The 21,688-nt window shown below is 36.7% G+C and overlaps 1 protein-coding gene across 13 annotated transcripts in view; it reads right to left on the bottom strand.

Annotated features, from left to right (window-relative positions):
• The window catches only part of PMS1 (PMS1 homolog 1, mismatch repair system component), an 86,844-nt gene that overhangs the window by 16,980 nt on the left and 48,176 nt on the right, over positions 1-21,688 (bottom strand). For 9 of the 13 annotated variants that reach the window (XR_004288367.1, XM_032354142.1, XM_032354144.1 and 6 more), the window contains 4 exons: positions 13,970-14,086; positions 5,572-5,694; positions 4,663-4,806; positions 3,605-4,494 (listed from right to left, as the gene is read on the bottom strand). Coding sequence is in view for 12 of the 13 variants with exons in the window: in XM_032354142.1 (XP_032210033.1) it covers positions 3,605-4,494; positions 4,663-4,806; positions 5,572-5,694; positions 13,970-14,086 (1,274 nt within the window). In the remaining variant the exon portion in view is untranslated. Of the gene's footprint in view, positions 1-3,604; positions 4,495-4,662; positions 4,807-4,996; positions 5,156-5,571; positions 5,695-13,313; positions 13,394-13,969; positions 14,087-21,688 lie in introns of those variants that run through there. The other 4 variants (XM_032354149.1, XM_032354148.1, XM_032354154.1 and 1 more) reach the window with 4 other exon arrangements.

The raw sequence follows: 21,688 nt of genomic DNA, 5'->3' as shown, positions 1-21,688 counted from the left end.
AGTCTATCCTCGGCTCTCAGCACAAAAGCCCTGATCGTGGGGCTTAGTCAAATTCTTTGTTATGGTTTACAGAATCTTACATAATCTGGCCTGTTTTCCTTCAACTTATTAGAGTCTCTCATATTCTGTTCCTGTTACAGAGAGCACTTTCATTTCCTCAATAACACTATTTTCCTTTTAGCTGTTTTATTTAGAAGATTTCCTACACCTTTCTGGTTATTTTTACTTAGGGAATCATTTCCTGTGTCATAGATGAGAGTAAGCCCACTGCTAAGTATTTTCATAACTCTACATTTATTTTAAAACTGACTCCTCGTATTCTAGGACTACTTTGTTTGTGTTTTCCTCATTACACTGCATCATTTGTATGTCGAGAACGTCTATTTTGTTTATCGCTGTATCTGGAGTGATCAGCTAGAATGCGGAGGGCCTTGTATACAGATGCCCGTAGTAAGTACCTCCCGACTGAAGACAGGTGGGGAGGGAGGGAGGGAGGAAGGAGAAGAGAAAAGAAAAGAAAACGGGAAGGAAGAAGAAAGAAAAAGAAAAGAGAGGAGAGGAAAGAAAAGGAGAAGGGAAGGCAATGAAGGAGGAAGGGAAAGAAAGAGAAAGAGCAGAAGAGGAGGAGAAGGAAGGACGAAGGGGAAACCAGGAAGGACAGGAAAAGAGTGAACGGAGGATAGAGAGAAAGATCCACTGCCCACAGCAGAGGAGTCCACTCTGATCCCCCTTAGCACTTCCGGCAGAATGGAGGATCATGGAAAGAATTCCAAGATAAATATTACAGAAAAGTGCTAGTGTGATTGTTGAGTAGGATACCATTTTTGCTACACTTTCTCATGGATCATGATTTTGGAACCCAGCCACCATGGTCCCCAAACCCCTGGCTCTCAAAGATTCTAACACATTTTCTGACATACAGCAAGCTCTCTGATTCCAAAATACTTATATTTTCTTCTATTTATGGCCTCCAAATTAAATTTAATCTTCACTAAGCAAGTGAAAAATAATGTCAATCAAAACATAGAAATTTTCTTTTCACAGGTTAAAAATTCTAAGTAAGATCACAAGAATGTGCCAGTCATTTTTCTTACATCATAACACATAATATCTTACTTAATCCTCACAACAATCTAGGAGATACTGTCCACACATTTTTACGAAAAGCCAGCAGAGAAACTGGAGTTAAATCCCAGTGTGGTTTCAGAGGTCTGCTCTTGCCCAACACGGCCTCTTTTGATTACCTAATGGCAGTAAGACAGAGAAAACTTTGGATTCTCAAATACTGCCTGATGATAAACAAGTGTTTAGATGGGGACTATTACCCATAATCCTGTACCCTGATACCTTGAGGCCTCCAAGAAGAAACCATGCTGACACTCCCCAAAAGTCAGCTGGAACGATACCTGCTGTTGTGAGGCTGCGAGGAACAGCCATCTTTTGAGATGTCACACTGTCCCTATCTTCCATGAGAGGGACACATCTATGCTTTTTCCCCTCCTTCTCAGGTAACACATCACCTCCCTGGTCAACACAACTGAACTTCTGTGGACTTGCTGTACTGAAAGTTAAATGCACTGATCTTAAAATGCCTATGCCATTTAGATAAAACTAAAGACAATCACAAGGTGTGAACCTTATTTGCATCCTGATTCATATAAACAAACTTTAAAAAAACTTATTAATAAGAGAATCTTAATCTCACAAAACAAACGGAGGGTTGCCAGGGGGAGGTGGGTAGGGAGAGGGTGGTGGGGTTACAGACATCGGGGAGGGTGTGCACTGTGGTGAGTGCTGTGAAGTGTGTAAACCTGGCAATTCATAGGCCTGAACCCCAGGGGCTAATAATACATTATATGTTTATAAAAAAATTAAAAACTTAAAAAAAAACTGGTATTAAGTAATTAGAAATTCAAACACTGAATATCTGATGATATTAGGAATTCTTGTTTTAAAAATTATGATGATTTATGTATATAAAAAATAAAAAATTAAAAAAAAATGAATGGATGTTAAAAGTACACTGGCATAACATTAAAATTCTGGTTTATTCTCTGTTAAAAGACAGTTTTCTTAGATTGTTGATCTGTTATTGATAAAAAATTATAAACAAAATTTTCTAAAATATGTTCCTTTGTGAACAAATGGAAAAAAGAATTACGATGATTATATTATGGCTATGTTTAAAGTAGGAACATCTTTACTCTTTACAGATACACAGCAAAATGTTTATGAACATATGAACCCTCGGATATGCTTCAGAATAGCAGTAGCAAAAAGGGGAAGTGACGTACATGGAGATACGGATGATATGAGACTGACCATGACATGGAGGTTCGTAAAACAGGGTGATGGGTTCACTGTGCTCTTTTGTCTATTTCTGTGCATGCCTGAGAAGAGAAAAAAACACAACCATCCCCACCAAAAAGCAAGCAAGCAAGCAAGCAAGCAAGCTAATTTTATGGAGGTTTTGCCTGTCAGTGTTAAGAGGGACACATGAGGTGATGAGCACTGGGTGTTATATACGACTAATGAATCACTGAACATGACATCAAAAACTGATGTACTATATGTTGGCTAATTGAATTTAAATTAAAAAAAAAAAAGAAAGTTGCATTTTACTCCCACATACAAAATAGTGGTCATTATTATTTTAAATTGATGGTATCTTTATAAGACTGAATAAGTTAATGAAAAAGTAAAAAAAAAAAAAAAAATTGGTTAAGTGTCCACATTTGTCATCAAATAAAAACTCTGAATGATAAGTTATGTTTAAATTTTCTTCAAGCTATTTACCATGTTATTGAGATACCATACATAATATATGGTTGGAAGTATAATTCCACTGTTTCATTTTCTGGTGGGCTATATCACTCAAGACATACTACTCTGTATTTACATTAAATGCCCTAAGTCAACTATAAATACTCATCGTATTAGTTTATAATATTTATTTAGATCATCTAGTCTAAAAATGGCAAGTAATAAGTAGCTCTTTTCATCAAAGATAGATCAAACCACCTATTGACCTACCAAAACACTCCACCATAGTTTATAAGTTGCCAACAAATAAATAAAAGATTTTAGAAAGAAGCCTTCAGTTTATACTGATTAGGAACAGTATTGATTCCACTAAACTCAATCTGTAAAAATACTGTAATTTTCATTTTGTGTTACATAATTTGGAGACCAATTTAAAAAAGGGAATAGTCAAGATATTTCTTAAAACCACCACCGTTATAACTCTTCTAATGCATAAGCTTAAAAAAGAGAAAGTCCTATCACAGAAAAAGATTCTTTAACATAAAATTAGAAAAAAAGAAGAAAATACATTTTTAAATTAAGAAGAATGGAAAACCTTTAACTTCAAATTTTAATAATAAGTAGTGAAGGCCTGTACCGAAAACAAAAAAAAACCCCAAAATAAAAAATAAAACACTGAAAACCTCTAAATTTAAAAAAGTGATGCCAAAAAGGTACTCTAGCCAAACCAAAAGGCATTTTCCATTCTGGTTTTCCATAAATAAGAAGTTAAAAAACCCAGTGAGTCATATAGAATGGAAATATCCCAGCAGCAAGTCACAAGCAAGCTCTGGAAACTTACTTCAGTTTCTCCTCTTCACTCAATGTCTTCCACAGTTCTTCAATTTGTACTGTTGTATCCTCCAAACTGGTCTTGGAATTTTCTGTGAGAAACTGAGCACGATGATCTTGAATAAAAAGGGCGCTGGCTGACATGGGTTTTCTGACTACCCGATTGCTAATTAAATCATATGCTGTAAGCTGTCCAGACTTGTTATCTAGCACATTTGATTTTTTGTTACAGGAACCTTCACTGAGATTCTTTTGTTCAGGGCTTGGATAAGCTTTATTATTGCGCTCACAGGCTGAACTTTCTCGAGGCACTAAAATTTTCACAGGTTCAATGTTTCCTCCCATTGAATTTTTGAGTGTATTTCCCTTGCTCCAGTCATCTGCGCAGATTTCCAAAGACGTCTCAGGAACTGCTGCTTCCTCATTTTTCCCACTCCCAGCGCTATTGCTTTTATTGCTATTTTCTGATTGGGTATGCTTAACGGAACCTACAAAACAAGTCTCACTACATTCCTTCCGGACATCCTCACAAGATAAATTATTCACTGGGATCTCTTGAAATGTATTTCTACTGTTTCTATCAATGTTAGAATTTTCACTATTAAAATGATCATCATAATGGTCATCAACATGTATCTGATGATTTAAACAATAATTAGTGCTTTTTCCAGATTTATCATTATGCACATCATTTTGGAAAGGAATGGCTGAAATATCAACATTTGGATAATTATTTCCAGATGATTCCATCTTATTAAAAAGCACATCTGTTTCTGTTGTATTACTAACAACGATGTCAGCTGAGGAAACATCTGTTTTATTATTTTCGTAAGAATCTGTACTAGGTAGTGATCCATAACAAGTCGTCATCAGATTTTCAAGAGCAATTAAAACAGATTCCTAAAAACATAAATTAACAAATGTTAGGGAAAATTACAAAAAATAATAAATAGGCAAGATTTAAAATATTTAAAAATATGTATAAATAAGCAACTTTCCATGTGAAAATGGTTAGGACTGCGTAAGTTTGTAAATAACATAAATAAAAAAAACTCTTCCCAAATTTACCTTATTCTGTAATAATACTTGACTTTTATCTGGTGTTAAATTTACGTCCACATCAGCTGTAGGAACGTCAATTTTCAGAAAGAAAATGGGATACAAACGAGTTGGTTCCTTTAGACACTTCAGATTGTAATGATGTCGGATTAACTAGAAATACATGTAATACAGAAACGATAAAAATACCACATAAAGATAGTACTGCCGCCCTTAAATAAAACCAAAAAATCACAGTCTGCTGAGAAACTGAGTAGATGTAACTGCTAATGAGGAAAAGCAGTATCTAAATGGTAATACTCATTTGGAGGCCTTGAACTTACATGAAGCACCAACATTCACTAAGAAGTACAACTCTCCAGTGCATCTGGCTTCACGGTTAAAAGATCAGAGAGTCATGGATGTTTCCAAAGTCCAGGGTTCAAATCCAGACTGCTGCTTCCTGGCTATAATGGGCTTCTTAGTCACTAACTTCTTAGTCACTAATACTTCAGTTTCTTCACTATAAATAAGGATAATAATTCATCACAGAATTGTTGCGAAGTCCTATGTAAGACACCTAGCACAACACTTAATAAATACTAGAGTATCTCCTTATCTCCTTCTCCTTATTTTATTTTTTAAGATTTTATTTATTTATTTCATAGAGATCACAAGTAGGCAAAGAGGCAGGCAGAGAGAGAGGGGGAAGGAGGCTACCTGCTGAGCAGAGAGACTGTTGTGGGGCTCGATCCCAGGATCCTGAGATCATGACCTGAGCTGAAGGCAGAGGCTTTAACCCACTGAGCCACCCAGGCGCCCCTCTCCTCCTTATTTTAGAGCAAATCCTTGAAGTAGTTCTTACAACAGGTTGACAAATGATAGAGCTAGTTTTTATTTTTGATCCAAGTAATACTTTTTTTTTCTAAAATAGATTACCTTTAATATGTCTTTTTGATGTATTGGTCGTTGGTTTATAAAGATAAAACTCCTTTCTGGGGTTGAAAGACTTGTTAAAGAATGATCTGCATCATGCTTTGGAAGAAATCCACTTAGATAAATCTGCAATTATAATAAATAGTTACAGAATTAGTATACAATGTCAACAATGAATGTGTTTCCAGGGGTCTGACTATATACAGTACAAAAGGTATAAAAAAATAAAACGGATTTTCATTTTACGGTCTCAAGAGTCTTATACTGATAACTATGTCTTGAACATTAACCTTAAATAAAACATGGAAGCTTATTACACTGGTGTTCTTGGCCTCTAACTCTCTCTTCCTACAACTCTTTTTAAGGAAAAATTGGCATTCATAAAAGCTTCATGAATGGGCATATGTTTTACTGTCATAGGGCATACAACATAAATACTGCTGTCTGTTCAACCCTATTTTCTTTCTTCTTTTTTTTACTGTCTAGAAATTCTTCATACTATGACTTTCTTTGAGATGTTTGTCCTTTTCTGCCATCTTTTCCTATAAAGAAGTGGCTGTTTCTATTTTGTGGAGACGACCTGACTGTGTTTTCATTTCTCATTTAAAAATCCCTTTCAAGGGGGCCCGGGAGGGCTCAGTTGCTAATCATCTGCCTTCAGCTCACGTCATGATCCCAGAGTCCTGGGATGGAGCCCCGCATTGGGCTCCCTGCTCAGTGAGAAGTCACCTCTTTCTCCCTCTCCCACTCCCCTTGCTTATGTTCCCTTTCTTGCTGTGTTTCTCTCTGACAAATAAATAAATAAAATCTTGGGGGAAAAAAAAAGGGCACTCATATATCCTTTCAGAAAAAAAAATCCCTTTTATTCTTTGATACCAATTGTAGTATTTTTTTTTAAAGATTTATTTATTTATTTGACAGACAGAAATCACAAGGAGGCAGACAGGCAGGCAGAGAGAGAGGAGGAAGCAGGCTCCCGGCTGAGCAGAGAGCCCGATGCGGGGCTCGATCCCAGGACCCTGGGATCATGACCCGAGCCGAAGGCAGAGGCTTTAACTCACTGAGTCACCCAGGCGCCCCCCAATTGTAGTATTTTATTTTCATTTTTGTTCAGAGAACTTTCCTACAATCAACCCAATTATTTTTATGCTCTTTATTTTACAAACGTATAAAAAGGAGGGAGAAAACGATAAAGGATCCTAGAAAAAAATACCAGAGAAAAGAAAGAGATCGAGGAGATAGAAGCAGAGAAAAAATGCTCCTACTTATTATTTCTAAAGATAATACAGAGATCTGTTAAGAATATAGGACAGAGCCAGACCGACATGATTTAAATCCTAGCTCCATTACTAACTATGTGATCTTGGTCAAGTTATTTAAAATATAAGCTTGTACTCTCTTATCTGAAACAACTAGTAACAGAGGTATTTATATTAACCTGTTAAGAAACACTAATAGTAAGATTTCAGCTAAGGTCTAGGAAAGTGAAAGTGTCAGCGGAGATGCTATTTTTAGGTAAGGAGAAACCATGAGGCTCTTTACCAACACACTGGGTAGGCTGCGCTCTATGTCTATGGCTATCCCTACTCTTGGAAATAAGTGTTTAAGGAGATGCATTACCAATTTTAGAACACTAAGTGCATTATTGTCACAGTGCCAAACCGTGCCAATTTAAAAAATAAATTAATAAAGCTGGATAATCTACTACAAAATACGACTTAACTGTAAAAGTCCACAGCATTTATAAATGGTTGCATAATTTACCAGGTAACCTGAGATCTTTCTTAAAGCACCTGCTGAGCATCAGGAAGCACCTGTTTAGTCTCTGAAAGACTTACTGGGTTTGTGGACTTAAAACTGCCCCAAATAGGTAGGAATGAAAAATGAAATGAGGAAAAACGGGTAATATTGATAGTATTTTCCTTTTATACCATCTTAGTTGTCCACTGAATAATTATCATTTCCAAATACTGAGTTTTAAAAATGACTTAGGATGACCTTTTGAACAAAGTATATTTAAGTTATATAGAAAAGTAAAATCAAAGAGCAAAGTCATAAAATGCTCTAAAAATGAAAATCAGGGTACCTTATGGAAAAAGAATGTCTGTTAGAGACCAAAACAGTGCCAAAAAGAAAGAGAGAGCGAGACAGAGAGAAAGACTAAATCAGTGCAACCAATAAAAATTTGACCATACAAGATTCTGACCTAAGTATTCCTCAACCTACAAAGCAAAACAAAAATGAAAAGGCAAAAATATCAACAAATACTCCTCCCCTGATTGCCCTGCAACTATGGCCTCTCCTCCTTCCCTTCATCATCTCCAAGAATCCCCTAGAATCCCCTAGAATCTGGTTTCTACTACCTCCAATGGACACTCAGTCTTTCTCTTATGTGATTCTCTGCAGACTCGTGAGAGGGTCCAGGATGGCAGAGGAGTAGGAGACTTAAATTTCGTTTGGTCCCAGGAAGCCAGCTAGACAGACATCAAACCGTTCTGAACACCTACGAACTCAACTGGGGAATGAAGAAAACAGCAACTCTGTGAACAGAAAATCGACTATTTGCTGCAAGGTAGGAGGTCGGGAGAAGTGAATCTGAGGCAACAGACGGGAAGATTCTCTGAAGAGCCCGAAGCCAAGGACAACTCTGTCACTCGGGAAGCCTCTCTTTGGTCTCTCTGCTTCCTCCCTGCACTTCCTCTGTAGTCTGGTTTGCTGATTTCTCTCCCTTTGCTTACCACCTATAAATGATGATGGTTCCCCCGAGTTCCATCATCAGAGCCTTTCTTCTTGGACTGGACTTTCTGAGTAATTTCATTCACATCTATACACACACACCAGTGAGACTAAGATACAGAGGTACAGCCTCTATTTCTTTCACCCCCAAATGCTTACTATTTTTAACTAGCAGTCACAAAAATCTTCTCAATCACACGACATTCAAAACTTGATGAACTATTTCATGCCACTGCTGCCCTGCTGTACTACTGGCTCCTCCACGTTTCTTCAGCATGATAGGGAGTCCTGCCACCAACCCAATCTGTCAAACGCATCTCCTCCCCTCTCCTCTGATTCTGCTGAAGTAACCCTGACTGGTTTCCTAATCGTAGTTTTCCCTTTCAGTAAACCTCCAGAACACCAGGGAGTTATGTTTCTAAAATAATAATTTAAGTAATTCTGGTCAGGACAGTGGGAGAAATTCATGCAGAAACTCCCTTCTCCCAGATCTCACCTGCAAATACCTAACAGTGATAGATAAAATCAATTTTTACAAAAATCTCAAGACTGAACCCTTTAAAAGGAAGACAACATAAGATGTTAAGGATGCAAAACATAAGGGACAGTGATGGCTGAAATCAAAAGTCTTATGTGCTCTTGGATCACAAACCAGCTGTGTCAGAAAAAAAAGGTTTTTGTAACCATGTGAGGTCATAGATGTAATTAGACTTACCGTGGTAATCATTCTGCAATATATACTTATAACAAGCCATTTTGTTGCATGCCTGAAACTAATACAATGTTATATGTCATCTATATCTCAATTAAAAGAAGAAACAATCTGCCAGGTGGAGATTACATTCTGATGTGGAAACAGGAGCAGAAAACACATACTAGGCAAGAAACTAATTAAAATCAGTCTTTCCGTGTGAGATGAGCCGCTGAAACAGCCCTCTTCCTCCCCTCAAAAATGCTTAAAAAATACTGTGACTACTGTTTATGGAACTGCCCGCAAGGGTCACAAGAAAGAACACAGACAACTCCAAAACCAAAAATAAAGCTAAGCCAAGTCAGCTAGGAAAAGGGGTCGATAAAATCTTGGCAGGACAGAAGGCATGAACTACTAAGATTAGCACCTGGTTTTGAACTGGGGCCGGGAGGGGGGTGGTACCTGCCAAGCCACGGGGAGGAAGAAGATGGAGTAGATAAAAACAAAAATAACAAAACAACAAACCTGCATGCACAATGACTGTGCAAATTAAAATTTCAAAGCATATAAAATAGCAGAGAATGAGAGACTATTCTCCCAGAAAAGTAGAAATGACAGAGCTATAGAAAAGAACTTTGAAATTAGTACATGTACTACGCTTTCAAGAGAGTAAACAAAAGTTACATCCATTATTTAAAAAATCAGGTGATTAAAATAATCAAGACTCATAGCTATAAACAAGTTTAGAAGAGAACAGGAAAACAAATAAATTCTGAATCCTGGAAATATGCAGTTTTGGGAATAAAAATCAGGCAGCATTGAGGAATTCACCCAGAACTTGGCATGGAAAAACACAGAGATAAAAATATCAAGAGAAGATAGTTATCAAAAAACAAAACAAAACAAAAAACAAACATGAAAAAAAATAAAATCTGATCTCTATCCCTTAAGCTAACAAAGCCACATTGGGAAACTCCTAATAAATGCCATCACAGCAGTGGTTCAGCGGGGATCGCCATCCATAAATAAGAGATTCTCCAACATTAAGTGGCTCTAGGAAAGAAAGTTACCCTCAACATTATGGGAAGAGATACAGAAAATTCTCTCTATCCAAGGTTCTCAATGACGAATGCATTTGCCATCCCAGTACAGTGAAGGCGTCTTGGTGGCCAAGTTTCACAACCTGAAGATATGTAATAGGGATAGAAGTGAGGTGAGATAGGGCAACTATTAGCAGTAGGCAAACAACATAAGTTGCTTTTGGCCAGGAATGAGAAAGGGTCAAAGAAACTCTGATACAGGATAACCCTCCTTACAAGTCCAGAAAGCATGGAGTGGTGATGGGGAGCTACTGGCAACATAAATACAACACCCATTTAGATACACAGTTCATAAATAGAAGAGAGATTTGGTTAGACGGTCACTCTCACTAGAGACATACTCAAAAGTTCATCATTCTGACAACCCATGGAACTGGAAATATTCAGCAGCACACGCTTTCCAAATTCCTGCATTCTTCTGTGCAAGGATAACCACATTAAGGTATAGCAAAAGTTTTGATATCTATGATAGATTACCAGCAGCTCTCACCCAATTCAAAAGAAAATTTAAAAATCAATGGGCAAGCATAGATCTGGCAATACATCTCAATATAGTGATTTCCACTGGGAAAATGACTAACAGGACAGTTCCAATCACACGTGAAAGCATAACTGACCAAAATCTACGTCAGTGTTTTTCGTACTTGAATGTGGGGTCTTGTTAAAATGCAGATCCTGATTCCCTATGTCCTGGATGAGGTCCTCGATCTCTAACAAGCATATAGGTAATGCTGGTGCTTCTGACCAAACTATGACAGCTAGAATACCAAGAGCACAATACCAAAGATCATCAAGCCTGGATCTCCTGTCATAAGCTTCCTGGGTTACCAGTGTGGGCAATGAAGTCCCATGAAACCACAAGGAACATGGGGGAATTCACTATCCCGAGATAGTACCTTTATTATCCCAAGTCAGCCACCATAACGAGTCTAAGGCGGCACTAGGGTATATTGAAACTACTTAACAACTATTAAGGAAGCTCTGAAAAACAGGACCTATGTCAGATCATGGCCAGTGCTCCAGGCACCACAGCTGGCCACTAAGGCTGGCCTGAACTGTTCCTCAGGCAGAGAGAACATCAACAGAGCACAAGCTTCCATCCAAGACTAATAAAATGATAATTATTAAGAACGCAATCCTACAAGGAGAATAGAAGAACTAGTAGCAGAAAAGAAATTTCAAAAAATTATGAAAAAAGAGAAGAACAAAGAAACCAACTGTCTCACAGAACGTAGAGCCTTCAGGCTTCAAGTGAGCAGACAAGCAAAAACAAGCAGATTCTATCTTATAGACTGTTCCATAAAGAAACCGAATAAGGACAATCTGTCAAGAACCAATGACAATCATCTAACTTTGTGCTAGGAAGGGAAAAGAAAAAGAGGAAGGAAAGGAGGGGAGCGGGGAGAGATGAATTTCCTGAGAACTGGAGCAGTGAGTATGGGTGCAGTGCGCTAAGCCCCACCCCATGATGGCACTCGTGACTCCCCCAGACTCTGGGAACAGGACCAGGATCTTGATTAATACTCAACTGAAGCCTGACACCCAATAAGCCCAGCCACAAACACTAAGTTCCCAATTAGACTTTTTATTCACACACAAAAAAATGGCTTGGAGAAAAAAGACCCGAAAAGCAAAACAAAACTGACCTCCTCCTAAAAAAGAGATAATTTAAGGAACAAATAATTTAAAAATAGAAATAAAACTTAGTATCTCTAAAGAGAGGCAAGATTTTGTATCCATAAAACAACAATATGTTGTAAAAAAGCAGTAAAATTTGAAAACACTCTTGGAGGGCACCTGGGTGGCTCAGTTGGTTGAGCATCTGACTCTTGATTTCAGCCAGGGTCATGATCTCAGGGTCGTGGGTCAAGCTCGGCATTAGGCTCTGTGCTGGGCATAGAGCCTGCTTGGGACTCTTTTTCTCTCCCTCTGCCCCTCCCCACCCTCATTCCCTCCGTCTCTTTCTCTCTAGAAAAATAAAAAATAAAAAATAAATACTCTTGGAAATGAAACATAAAACATTCAAAAAAATCCAGAAGGGATAAAACAGAGCGTGACATCTCCAAAAACTTACAGAAAAAGGAAAAGATACAAAACTTGAGAAAAACAGGAAGAGAAAAATAACAGAAGATCCTAAATCAATAATAAGAAGTTTCATTAAAAGAGAAAAGTGATCAAAGTTATGACAGATAGAAGTATATAACCCAGACCTGCAAAGGAAATGAATTTTCAAATTCAAAAGGTCTCACAAGTGCTCAGCATAATAAGCAAATGAATAATAAAAGACATGCATCTTGAGACATTCTTGGAACAGAGAGCAAGGAAAGATCCTAAGAACGTTCAAAAAGAAAAATACAAAAATAAAGAAAGAACTAGAATGCATTCATTTTCCCATCAACGACAATGGATGGTCAAAGGTACTCAATGTCTTCAAAGTTCTGAAAAATTATCTTCAATCTAGAATTCGAAATCTACCAGACTAGAGAGAAAGTCAACAAGAGAAAGTATAAAATAAAGGCATTCTCATACATAAAAGTCTACCTCTCATGTCCCCTTTCTGTGGTAGTTAACTAAAGATGTATATGAGAAAAATGAGAATGAATACTTCTCAGGAAGACATGGGATATATGAAATAATGTAAACAACTAGTATTCCTTGGAAAAAAGTTCCAGGATGGGAGCTGTATAAAACACCTGGCATGTAATCAGTTCGACTAAGAAATTAGGTTCTAAATCTAATGCTTTTTAAAAATGGAATAGAATAAATTACCAGCTATAGCTACCAGAATAAGTAGAAGAGCTGGATTTAACTGTTGACATGATGAAGAAAATTTCTTCAACTTAAGAAAGGGAAAAAACAAACAAACAAACAAAACCCAAACTTTGGAAAGTCCAGAAAAAGCAAAAACTCTCTAAGATAGTTCATATATAAAGCAAATTTTGAGCAAGTGACAGGAGAACAAGAAAGGAGATTCCATTTAATTGCAACAATAGCAACAGTCTCATTTGTATAAAATGGACACATAACATGGATTCTTAGGAAATGTAATCCCAGTACAATACTTGGCTTTGCACTGAAATTTATTTGTAGACATGCAGGATTCTCCAAATAAATTTTCAACTTTTGCTGTCAATTTTCAAACAAAAGAGGGAGATTTAAAATTGGCTGCAAAAGAAAACAAGTCACTAAGCTTGATAATATAAAAGTAGGGCTGACATGATATAAAAGTAAGAGTGGGAGTGTTCTTAATTCATAACCTCGTCCAGCATTCCAGGAATTCAAGAAGCACTGTCTGAAGCTGAGAGATCAAGAGAAGGAAGCTGGGTACATATTTAGAATTGTTAAGGGAAAACAAAAGTAAGAGAGAGCTCAACTCTTCTTTTTCTTTTTAACATTTTTTTAACAGATCTGTGTATTTGCGCGAGCGCGCGCGAGAGTGGGGGAGGAGCAGAGGAAGGGCGAGAATCTCAAGCAGACCCCTGCTAAGTACGGAGCCCAACGCGGGGCTCCATCTCATGACCGTGAGATCACGACCTGAGCTGAAATTGAGTTGGATGCTCGACCAACTGAGACACCCAGGTGTCCCAACTCTTCTTCTTTCACGGCACAAAGTAAATGGATAAGATCCTTTACTGAAAAGCATTATTTTTTAAAAAAAAGGTAACTATAACGTTCAAATTAAAAAAAAACAGGAAGTAGGGCTTGCGAGAGAGAGTTAATATAAGTTGTAAATGTATTTTCTTTTTTAACCCTATACATACATCTAATTAAAATGGTACAAGAAAAACTTCTTGCCAACCCAAACCCCAAAAGAAAAATAATTTGACAGTTTCAGTGGTAAACCAGAATTATTCAAGAACATTTTGTGGCATACCTGAGATTCTTTAGCGTGGTACTGAAAGGGCTCCATACTGCCCATAACGCCAGTCCCCAGAACAGACATGAGAGCCATCTTATGATCAGATACTCTATTTTTCTGCCAAATAACTGCCTAGGGACAAAAAGACACAGACAATTTTAAACACAATTTAGATTTACTAAACGCAAATGCTTACCTCGTTTATTTCCGTATTTAGCATTCATCCCCAGCTTATAATTTCAGTATCATTTAGAAGAGATGCACAGGCTACAAAGTCAGAACTCTGGTTGTGAATTTTAGTAACTGTATATGTTATGGCATAAAATCTATTTAACTTCCCCTAACGTCAGTTTTCTCCTCTCTACAAAATGACTAAGAATATTTATCTCCCAGAGTTGATGAAAGATGAAAATAAACAATGTAGGCAAGTATACGAGGCAGTGCCTAATCCTAACCTTTAGAGTATATACTTTAAAGTACATTTAAATTAAATTGTTATTCTCAGAAAGGTATTACTATTTTATTGAGGATGGAAAACTAAGCTGCAAGATTTCTGTAAATAGTCTAAATGGTATAAAAACTTGGGATAATGCATGCTCTTTAAAATTATCTTTGCAATTACCTTGTACATACAGACCACTTAAAAAAGCTAGCTGAATCTCACAGACATAAAAAGCTGAATAATGAGCTTGGATTTTTCTCACTGGAAAAATGTAGTAGGGTAGTTTAAGAGAATCATGGTCCAGAGAGACTGGACCAAAGTCTGTGAAGTGCACCATCAGATATAATATATTGCAATTTGTTCAGTTAACAAGATCCAATGATAGTAAATCTCCTGAGAAACAATCAATACAGGCATAATTTGTTCGTTAACAAACATTCACCTGGCACCTCCCAAATCCTTACAACAATGTGTAAAGGACCTAGGAGAAAACATCAGCATTCAAGGGACTAGCAGAGGAAGAAGAGACTGAAAAGGAGCAGTGTCGACGCAGAGGGAGGTCGAACTACAGGACAGTACGGTACACAGAACAAGATAATTTTGTAAGAAGCAGTCACAGAAGACCAATGTCAAGAAGCAAAGATATGAACAGAGTTGAGGCTACAGGATTTAACAATCAGAAGAGTGCGGCAGTTCTAGGGAAGGAGAATAAACGAAGCCAAATCTCAATGACGTACAGTGATTATGCGGAGAACGTAAAGCATGTGAACCTAGGGGCGCCTGCGTGGCTCAGTGGGTTAAGCCTCTGCCTTTGGCTCAGGTCGTGATCCCAGGTCCAGGGATAGAGCCCTACATTGGGCGCTCTGTCCAGCAGGGAGCTTGCTTCCCCCTCTCTCTCTGCCTACCTCTCTGCCTACTTATGATCTCTCTGTCAAATAAATAAAATAAATCTTTTTAAAAAATGTGAAACTAGACAGCATTTCAGAAAGTTTCACTGTAAACTGAAAGCAGACAGAGCAATAACTAGAGGCAGGTGTGGCTCAAGGATGGGTCTTAATATAACACACCCGAACTGGAAGCAGTAAAGAAATAATGGGTGTATAAACAAGTAGGTTTGTAGATTCAATGGCTAGAGGTTAAGAAGTTCCTTATAATTATCCCCTGTAATGTAGAAAAGTTACATTTGTTGTGAGTGAAAAAACTGTGATCTAAATATCTGATTGTAGAAGGGAAAGAGAGAGAGAGAGACAGTGAGACTCTGACAAGACCAAACTAGATCAAAGGATTCAGGCCAAATGAGCTCCTTAATATGAACAGAAACCTACAAAGGCAATCTGAAGTACTGAGAATATTATATATAATAAAATGAAAAGTGAAGTAAATGGATTCAGTGTTGCCCTCTAACTGGCATGGTGGGGGATAGCAGTGAAGGAAAGTGCCCCTCTGGACCTGGCAATTAGCACTGACCCTGCATGTTGATGTGTTAAGACTTTTAGAATCTTAAAGACAAACCTGCTTAAAACAGAGGTACTGTAACAACTACTCAACAACTACTCAACAATAAATAACCTGAAATTCAGTGTAACAGGAAACCTTTTACCTATTTCCAGAGTTTTATTAATACTAATCACATAGGACTTATGGTTTATGAAGAACTTACTTGGCACTACTATTCTAGAAACCACTGTTAATTTTCACAACTTTTTCACATAGGTATTATTATCTCATTATGCAGAGGCAGGCAATGAACCTCAGACTGACTGATTTATCCAAAGAAACTTAGATAGTAGGTCATGGAGCCATAATTTATACCCCATCTTTTTGGCTCCAAACTTATTATTTTTACTCTGCTAACATCTCTCCCCTCTCTAGTCAAAGACAGTAATAAGTTAGAGCCAACATCAGACCCTAACTTGGAATTCTCAAAGACAAATGCATTTTCATGTATGAAATACATCCATGTGATATACTCTCTACTCTCCAATTAACTTGAGGGTATTAGTGTATTCTCAAACTAAAATTATTTTTAATCTATTCACTTAAAAATAAATAAATAATTGGGGTCCCCAAATCAAAGAAACCACACCAGAATAATGGAAGTCCAAAAAGACTGAGAGCTACTATCCCAGCATCCTAATACCAGAATATTTTTGAATGCAGTTGTCAGTACTAATACAGATATTATAATACAGATCCTTATACCTAAGAATTTCTAAATTTCTAAATTTCCAGTTATTTTCATTCATTAACATTCACAGAAATAGAGATGTGAAGTAATTAGGCCCAAAGTGCACACAGCAAAATGACAGAATTAGGAAAATAATTCAGGTATTGCGTCATCCTAAATTTCACCTTTCCACTATTATGTATTGCTTTCAAAGTGATCTTAATTAGAAAAACATAAAGTACATGAAGAAACCAAAGTATAAAAATAAATTATAAACAATTAAAAAACTGAGGTATAGGTTCTATGTGTGTATTTCTCTCTTTCTTTTTTTTTGAGGATTTATTGATTCATTAAAGACAGGCACCACGGAGAATGATGGTAGGAAAGGCAGGAGGGTGAATCCCAAGCAGATTCCACGCTGAGCACGGAGCCCAACAAAGGCCTCCATCTCATGACCCTGAGATCATGACCTGAGTAACTGGATGCTTAACTGACTACGCCATCCAGGTGCCCCCAATGTGTATATCTCTAAACAAAAATTATGTCTTGGTAACTACATTTATACTTACAGGACAATATACTAGACTATTTAAAATTGGAACTGCTTCAGGAAATATGAGATGTAGAGTCACAAATATATTTTTAATCTTCAATTTTATCACATATAATCTATAAATACTTTAGCTAAATTAAAATTTTTGGAGGAGCTCATTTCAAATTTTTTTGAAGATTTATCCATGTTGAGAGAGAGGGAGAAAGAGAGCACATGGGGCAGGGCACGGAGAGAGACTCGTAAGCCGACTCTGCGCTGAGCCCTGGGGGCCGGAACGAGCACTCAATCCCATGACCCTAAGATCACAACCCAAGCTGAAACCAAGAGCTGGAGGCTTAAGCGACTGCACCACCCAGGTATCCCACTCATTTTGAACTTATTCAGCAAGTATTTATTGAGCATCTACTTCACATCGGATTCCATGCTAAAAGCTGGGAAATTAAAGATAAAAGGAAGCTAAAAATATAAAAGGAAAATAAGATATTAAAATAATTATAATGCATTATAAAAACTGCTATTATGAAACACATCAGACACACTGTAGTAGAAACCTAAGTCTACTTCACAGAGCAACTGTAGGTGCAGAGAAACCTGAAAGGAGTCTGTCACCCGTGACTCATGGGATAGACACTGCTGACAGATAGACGGGCACATGCCAAGGCATGGAAGCACGAGAATATGGGTTGCTGGAGATGAAGCTGGACAGACAGGAGCAAGATCATAAAAGACTGACCATATCACACAGAGAAGTTTAGTTTATCTTATATGCAATGCAGAGTCCCTGGAGAAAGATATCTAACTGGGAAAATGCTTGATCAGACATGGATGTTAGAAAGAGATCTCTGGACTTTAAGGACATTATGTTAAGTGAGAGGAGTCAGATACAAAAAGACAAATACTGTACGATATTGTTCATATGTGGAATCTAAAACCAAACTCAAAGAAACCAGAGAATAAAATGATAGTTACAAGGGAATAGAAGGTGGGGAGATAGGACAGATGTTGTTTAAAGGTACAAACTTGCAACAAGTAGTAATTAAGTCTAGAGATCTAATGCACAATATAGCAAATATTAACAACACTACCCTATAATAATCATCAAACTTGCTAAAAGACTGCCCTAATTATCCCAACCACTAAAATTAAATGATAATTATGTAATATGATAGAGATGCTAATTATTGCTACAATGGCAATCATATTACAATATATAAATGTATCAAATTAATATGTAATATACCTTAAATTTACATAATGTTGTATTGTGAACTAATTTCTATAAAAAAGATCTTTTGTAAGAATGATTTAGTGAGAACTGAAACTAAAGCAATATAAGTTTTTAAAAATGTGGTTGAATTTATCCAGCTCAGAGATTCTCACTTTTCCTGAGGACATGCTAAAATGAATAAGTTCACATTCACAAAATATTTCAATAGGCATTGAAGATTGTGTATAATTCCTGGCACACTAGTTATAATGCTACTCCTTTTCCTTATACTTACAAAAAAACAAAGTGGAATGCAAGCCAGTGTGACAATTATAGGATTATTCTTCTAATTTTTCTTTTAAGGTAAAACATTTGCATACATTGGTACTTTACTAATATTAACACTATGGCTGAGGGGTGCTTGGGTGGGTGGCACAGTTGGTTGTCTCTTGGTTTTGGCTCAAGTCATGATCTCAGGGTCGTAAGACTGAGCCCCACATTGTGCTCTGCGTTCAGCATGGAGTGTCTGCTTAACACTCTCTCTCTCCTTCTGTCCCTCCCCACGATCAAATACATACATACATACATACATATATACATCCTGTGGCTGAGAGTCACTGGACTAGGTAACAGAACTAAGCATATTGCTAAGAGGGAAAGAGGGCACAGTGATCAACCAAAGAATAGGAAACAGACTTGATGTGACTTGGTGATGGCATGTAGAAAGGAAGAAAAGAACAATCGGGAATGTGACTGAGTCCCTCGTATCAAGAACAGTGTCAGGTATCCAAAAGGGCACAATAAACAATTTGCTGAAGGAATGAACATTTGTAAAATATATTTTTCTAGGGAAAAGTAACCCCAGTGGAGTTGAAAACTACCGCTTTATTTTTAAAAATTAAGACTGCTGGTTGTCACACCACTACATGGGTTAGAAATTATAATCTTTTTCTACTCCTTTACTTTAGGAAATCCAAAGTAGCCTTCATTTTTCTTTCATTTCTTAAATATTACAGTCTTATTGAGATATTAATTCATAAACCACACAATTTGCCCATTTTAAGTATACAAGTCAATGTTGTTTAGTATATTCACAGGGTGATGCAACCGTTACAACTAATTATAAAAGCATTTTATCATTCTAAAGAGAAACCCTGTACGTGTTAGCAATCACTCTCCATTCCCTGCCTTCATCTAAGGCAATTACTAATTTACTTTCTGTCTTGATAAATTTGCCTACTTTATGTATTTCATATAAATGGAATTATACAATACATAGTCTTTTTTGAGTGGCTTCTTTTGCCTAATGTAACGTTTTCAAGGCTCATCCGTGTTATACCAGCACCTCGTTCCTTTTTAACAGCTAAGTAATATTCCATTATATTGATACACTTTTGAATTATCCTTTCATTGGATGATGTACATTTGGGTTATTTCCACTTTTTGGCTATTTTGAGTGATATTACTTTCAACATTTATATGCAAGTTTGTGTGTGCAATATGTTTCCACTTCTCTTGCTTAATATTATTATTAATATTATTATACTGCTGGGTAATATGGTAATTCTTTTTTTTTTTTTTTTTGAGGAGCTGTCAGACTGTAATCTTTGCATTTCTTAATGTGTATGTTTGTATGTGTGTGCACGAGTGTAAAAAGACAAAGAAGTGCTGGCTTCTGATATTATAGCTGCTCTTTTAAGCCAGCTAGTAGTCAGTGTTTTAAGGAACAATATTCAAAAATAACACCAAGCAGGTAAGGTTCTAAACAATCTGCTGTATGGGAAGTATCCGTGTTTCATACTTACCATATCACAACTTCCTTTAAACAAGGACCAGCTGAGTAATAACAATTTATTCATGAAAAATTTATCTCTTTAGAGCTATGCTACATCTCTGATACATACATGTAAATATATTTAAAGTAAGTAGTCAAGAAAACTTTCAAGAAAACTAATGTTTTAAAATTCCAAAATTTCTTGCGTTGATACAGATATAAAGCCTGAGTTAGTTCTAATGTAAACATCATATTAGTTTAGTTTGTATTAGAGTGCCACCTCAGGTAATGCCTAAATATATAAATCTTAGCTGCTGATTAATGCAAAAATGTTGTTTCACTGCCTGACATGCTGAGTAGCTAGTGCACAGAATTGTAAAAAGATCACTTGAAGAAATGGGTTAGTTCTAAAAAAGCTGTCAAACATGAGAATCATTAAATGTAGAATTTCATTTTTAACTAAATACTGCTAGTAGTTCTAGAACATTATTTCAAAGTGGACAATTACTGGATCAGGTCAAGGTGGGTAATTTAGGAACATTTTCTAAATTAGTTAAAATTGGGACGGCAATAAATGATTATAGAGGTCTGCCAAAAAATGAAATCTTTGCTATTGCTCAGGCAACTAAAATTCATTTTCAAAACAGCACTCATTATCTAAAAATGGATTAAAGGGGCGCCTGGGTGGCTCAGTGGGTTGGGCCTCTGCCTTCGGCTTAGGTCATGGTCCCAGGGTCCTGGGATCGAGCCCCGCTTCAGGCTCTCTGCTCAGTGGGGAGCCTGCTTCCCCTTCTCTCTCTGCCTGCCTCTCTGCCTGCCTGTGATCTCTGTCTGTCAAATAAATAAATAAAATCTTTAAAAAAAATGGATTAAATTTTTTTTAAATGTGGTAATTAAAAATTAAGGATCTTTATCTTTTAAAAAACTGAAAATTTTTAAATACCATATTTACTACAGTAAATAGCTTTTAGTGCTTTTTCTACCATTTCTTCAATTCTATATTATCTTCTAAAACAGAGATTTTCTTCCCACTTCCTAAAGTTTTGCCTATATTTTGCTCTAAGGCAGAAAGTTAACTTGCTAAAAATACACGCACATACTCCCATATGTTTTCTATCTGGGTCACACAAAGTTGGAGCATCTGGATGTGCCAAGTAAGAATCTGACTCTAGTCAGTGTGATGACAGTGCAAAAACACCTCAATAAAAAATATATTATTACATGCACACCAAGTAATTGATTGACATTAGCCAAATATATCTTACCACTCTTCTACTTCATCGACATATACTATTTGAAAGAAATGATTAGATGAGAATACTCAGTATGAAATTAATAAGCCTCAACTGTGAAGGCGACTTGTGATAGCAGGAAAGAGGACGTTGCAAACAGATGATATACAATTAACTAAAAAGTGCAGTGCTACTACGAATGCCTGAACAAAGGTGACTTCAATTAAACTTTTCATACAAATTATATGCACAGATATACTAAGTTCACATCTGAATTTCTTCAAAAAAGCTTTAACTACTTCCTTTACAATATCATTACTATTATTAAAAGAATATCACATTCTATTAACATAAGCATT

Source organism: Mustela erminea, chromosome 8 (genome assembly GCF_009829155.1).
Source record: "Mustela erminea isolate mMusErm1 chromosome 8, mMusErm1.Pri, whole genome shotgun sequence".
Lineage (NCBI taxonomy): Eukaryota > Metazoa > Chordata > Mammalia > Carnivora > Mustelidae > Mustela > Mustela erminea.
This window is presented reverse-complemented; position numbering and strand designations above follow the sequence as displayed.